Genomic DNA, 5,097 nt, shown 5'->3' on the forward strand with positions numbered 1-5,097 from the left:
GCCGGAAAGAACCAACTAGGGGAGCCCGACGTGCCCGCCGCCAGGACGGCCCGCCAGGGAGGCGCATCACTGCGCCTGCGCGCCAGGCAGGCGGCCGCCCGGCTACCGCTCCTTCCTCCGCCGCGCAATCCCTCCGCTGAAGGCCGCGCACTCATTTTAATCACGCCCCGCCCCCTAGCCTCTGGCGTCACCTCCGCCCCTCCAGCGCTTTCCAGCAGCTTCCAGAACCGAGCCCGCCCCCTCCCCCATCCCCCACCCTCAGCCCCTCCCCCGTCCTCCCGACTCACATTTTGCAGGCTCCGTAGCGAGGGGCCCCGCCCTGTCGCCGCAGTTCCCACTGCGCCTGCGCCTGCCGGGAGGGCGGGCGGGCAAGCCACGCCTCTGCGGAGCCCTGCCGGAAGTGTTCCGGTCTTCCCCTTCCCCGGCCCTGCCCGCGTGCTCCCAAGCAGGGCGGCCCTGCGGCAGGAAAGTGTTTGTGGGGTAGCTCTTGCGCGGCGGACTCCCAGGCGGAAGTTGCTTTCCTGGCGGAGAGGGCCGTGGGGGAGGAGCCGTCCGAGGGAACGTGGGTTGAACGTTACGGTTTAGATGGTGGGGACTTCAAGCTGGAAGAGGAGTTCGGGTCCACTGTACGCGAAGGAGGAGCGTGCTTCGGGCGGGTAAGGGAGACGGAGTAGTTCCCTCGGGAAGTAGAAATCGGGACGGCCGGAGTGCCCGGGGTGGGTCGTTGGCGCGCTTGAAAGGATGGGGAAGGAAGGAGGTTGTGGTGGGCAAGGTGGAGGATGGAGGTGCGGGCTGGGTCTTCAAGGGTCGGGTTAGGCTCCAAGAGGTAAACGCTGAAGAGAAACCAGAGTTGGTACCCGGCCCCACGAAGAGCGTGGAGGTGGGCTGGGTAACGGAGCGCCGCGCCTCTTGGACTTCCTTGCTTGGCTTTGGAAGCTCACTTCGCGTGCCCCCATCCGTCTCGAATTCGGGAAGCTGGGCTGGGTACCAAGCAGGACTGGACTCTGAGAAGCCTACCCCTTGCCTGGGGCTTAAGTCCGCTGGCCTTGACAATTCTTAGGCAGAGCGGAGAGGTAAATCTCCGACGGGTTCCAGGCCCTTTGAATACCTGGACTAGTTTCTGGACATGCAGTGAATTAAATTTAAATCCCTCTCGTGGTTGGCTGCTAAATGGATCTATTCTGGGCTGGTAACCTCCCATTAAGGTCTCTGGAATGTGACTTACCTACGTTGAAGGTGGGGGCTCGAGGGTGGGCGTAGGTAAGAGGAGAAGTGCTGGAGATGAACACTGGAAAACCTTGGTTGTTCTCCTTGAAATAAGCACACGTCATAATCTTTAGGATGTATTGAGCTGTTTGGGCGGACTTCCTATGATCAGATTGGATTAAATAGGTGGTTTGAAGCGGAGCTGACATTTTTGACAGTGACATGAATGGAAAGAGAGACAGGCTCCAAACATTTCCAAAGCCTCGTCCACGAGTTTAGATGGCGCCTACTGTGCAAACATGAGAGAGATGAGAGTAGACGGCACAAACTTTCTAGTCTGTATTTGGAAGCCCAAAGACGCCAACATTTAGATACTGTACAGGGAGGAGCTAGAAGTTACACTTTTAGAAAAAAATAATGAAGGTGATTTATTCCTAGACAAATTGAAATTTGAGACCCACCCCGGGGTTTTATATATAACACAGTGCTCGAAAGACCCCGAGAGTCTACTTCTGGTATTTTGAAACTTGAATATTCTTTGGGGAGGGGGGGTTTCTTAATATTGTTTGGTGTTACTACTACCTTCTTAATGGGTCTCCTCCTCCCACCTTCTCTCCCTCCCTCTCTCCTTTCCTTCCTTCCATAGACAGGGTCTCACTATATACCCCTGCCCGGCTTGGAATTCATTGTGTGAAACAGGCTGGCTTGAAACTCACAGAAATCTGCAGTAGATCTACTGAAAGAGATCCGTGCCCTGGCATTAAAGGCTTAAAGGCGTGCACCAACCACTATGCTCCAATATGCCTTGACTTCTTTACTGACAGGAAAGCACACTTGCAGGATTCTCGTTTTTACCTCCATATTGAGAAAGAGAATGAATGCAGAATGACAGAAGGAACACATCTCTTTCCCTCAGAGCAAAGTAGACCAGATGGTAACTGTAACTTAGGGGTTAGCATCTTGTCGGTGGCGCAACTTCATTTTCTTCCTAGAACAAATCCAGGTGTGTAGCCTAGGCTTTTACCACTTCAGCACATTGACTTTCCTGCACCCTGTAATTAGAACCAGCTAACAGTCATGGTTACTTTTTCAGCTTCTGGAAATTGAGATTCACTAATACCGACCTCTCTTTGTGTGTGTGTGTGTGTGTGTGTGTGTGTGTGTGTGTGTGTGTGTCTCTGTCTGTCTGTCTCTGTCTCTGTCTCTCTCTCTCTCTGTTTGTCTATGTGACTGACTGTCTCTCCCTCAGTCCAGGTAGACTTTGTAGCTGAGGCTGGTCTTTTTTTTTTTTTTTTTTTTTTTCGGAAAAGGTTTTTCCCTGTGTAGCCCTGGCTGTCCTGGAACTCACTCTGTANTTTTTGTTTTTCGAGACAGGGTTTCTCCGTGTAGCCCTGGCTGTCCTGGAACTCACTCTGTAGACCAGGCTGGCCTCCAACTCAGAAATCCACCTGCCTCTGCCTCCCGAGTGCTGGGACTAAAAGCGTGCGCCACCACGCCCGGCTTGCCGAGGCTGGTCTTAACTTGTACCTGCTTCCTCCTCCGAAGTGGGTACAGATGTCTTTCAAACTGTGTGTATATTTTTGGAATTACTGTGTTTTCTTCACAGGAAAGGCTTTTCAGACTTTTTAGCTAGGCATAACTAATTTTTTGTTTTGTTTTTTTGAGGCAGGATTTGTCTGTAGACTAGGTGACCTCAAGTTCACGGAGATGTCTGCCTTTGCTCCCTGGTGCCTGGGGTTAAAGGCATGGACCACAATCACCCAGTACATAACAAGTCTTTAAAAGTGGGTCTGTGGGCCAGAAGGTGGTGGTTCTAGAATTACGGCTCAATAGGTTTTAGAAAGACTTATGCTTTAAGTTTCAACTCCTTAGCTAAATGATAATAATTTACCTTTGCTTAAACATCTTTTAGGTCTGCTTTTGTTGTAATTTAAATCCATATTTTTTCCTTGTATTGAGCTGTGTCTCATGATTTTTTGCTCTTTGATCTTGGAAATGGGTCTGCTCTGGAGAAATACACTCAAGGCATGCATCTGAAATTTATTTGTCTTACAGAAATACTTATATTATTGTTCTGGTACAGATCATTTACAAAGACCATAATATTTTGTGGGTAGCTTTTTAAATTCTGCTGGTTATGAGCCTTTAATCCCAGTGCTTGGGAGGCACAGGTAAGTAGAGTTCAAGGTCAGGTTAGTCCACACACATAGCAAGTTTCAGGCCAGCCAGGGCCATTTAGTGAGACCCTGTCTTCAAACTAGCAAAAAGTATTTCCAACTGGTGGACAGTTTCGTGGTTGAAAACAGAAGGAAGGTTGGATGAAATGTGGTTCCTTTATTTCTTTGGTAGAACAGTGGATCTGAAGGGTTAGGTACTTTCTCATTGTAACTCTGACACCGTTGTTTGATACAGAGACTGGAAAGTTTAGGTTCTCCAGCTTAGTTGACTAGCTTGCTCTGACCAGTACCTGTAGGGAGAGTTCTGTGTGTTAGGAAACTGCATCCTGTGGTCACTCTGCTCATACATTTACACATATCTACATACATGGAGGTGTTCCAAAGACTAGAGTCTAGGATATGCTTATCCAAGAGCATGTAGCTCACAAACATATTTAATATCTCTTGTCTTATAAAATTGCAAACTCTCTTTTTAGAGTAAATAGGATTTTTATTTAATTGTCTGTTGACTTTTTTTTTCCAGGGTTCATTGAGAAATCCTTAGTGATTTTGACATGTTCCAAGTGACATAAATTAGCCAATGACTCGGAATGACGGATGATTCTCTGAAGATTGGAAATGGTTTGCCACTGGTTGGACCAGGGACTGATATAGGGATATCTTCACTCCCCATGCTGGGGTACTTGGGAAAAGTTAGTGAACTTATTTTTGGCCTCAGTGCAGAACTGGTTATTTTCCTCTTATGTTTGAAATTTAAATGAAATTGAATAAAATCCTAAAAATTCTATCTTCCACGGAAATCTTACAGCAATGGCGAAAGATTATTATAATTTGTTTACCTCTCTGTTATTGATATGTGAAAGTAGAAACTAATGACTAGATTTTATGGTTTGTTATTCTTTGAAAATATGGACTATCTACATTTTCCTTGGCAGTTGATATTTCGTTTTTCTTGTGAATGAAGCTAAGTCAAATTTTAATGTTGTTTGGATAATAGCTGTTTAAGATAGTAAATGTATTTAGTCCTGACAGAAATCTTCTAGAGGAAAATTATACTTTGTTTTTCTGGTCACCCTTCCATTTAACTCTTTTGTAACTTACTATGATAGGAATGTCTCTTTTAATTTGCTTTATTTCCCTTTTAGAATTATGCTTCAGCTAAAGTTACAACAGACGGTCACTGCCCTGCTTGTAGAGCAAAAGGCAAGCTAAGCGCCTTAAAGCCTTACCGCATCAGCTTCCAAGAATCTGTCTTTCTGTGTGAGGACCTTCAGGTAAAGTACCACTAGTATTATTTAGTATATTGCTATATATACATATATATATAAAATTTAGTGTTCTTTTTCTTCATTTAAATTTTATTGGTTTCGTATTTTTCAGAGTATAGAATTTGAATGCATAGACATTATTTGATAATTTATATCTTTAGTGCCCATAGTCTGCTAAGGAAGAGCAGTAATAAGACCTCTCACAAACATTCAGTTTATATTGTGTAAGTTGAAAAAGTTCTTCTTCATACGAATTTTAGCGCTAAAAATAATCCTGTTTGGTTTTGTTTTTATTTTGTTTTACAATAAGAAGTTTGTGGTATTAAAAAGACATGCAGCCAGGTGTGGTGGCGCATGCCTTTAATCCCAGCACTCAGGAGGCAGAGGCAGGTGGATTTCTGAGTTTGAGGCCAGCCTGGTCTACAAAGTGAGTTCCAGGACAGCCA

General features: G+C 45.9%; 1 protein-coding gene across 4 annotated transcripts in view; it reads left to right on the forward strand.

Annotated features, from left to right (window-relative positions):
- Positions 1-407: 407 nt before the first annotated feature.
- Positions 408-5,097, forward strand: part of Uspl1 (ubiquitin specific peptidase like 1) — a 28,611-nt gene continuing 23,921 nt past the window's right edge. For 2 of the 4 annotated variants that reach the window (XM_021222581.1, XM_021222585.1), the window contains exons 1-3: positions 408-656; positions 3,907-4,075; positions 4,529-4,657. In XM_021222581.1, coding sequence (XP_021078240.1) covers positions 3,974-4,075; positions 4,529-4,657 — 231 coding nt within the window. In that variant the 5' untranslated portion in view covers positions 408-656; positions 3,907-3,973. The remainder of the gene's footprint in view (positions 657-3,906; positions 4,076-4,528; positions 4,658-5,097) is intronic. The other 2 variants (XM_021222583.1, XM_021222586.1) reach the window with 1 other exon arrangement.

The sequence above is a fragment of the Mus pahari genome, chromosome 23 (genome assembly GCF_900095145.1).
Source record: "Mus pahari chromosome 23, PAHARI_EIJ_v1.1, whole genome shotgun sequence".
Lineage (NCBI taxonomy): Eukaryota > Metazoa > Chordata > Mammalia > Rodentia > Muridae > Mus > Mus pahari.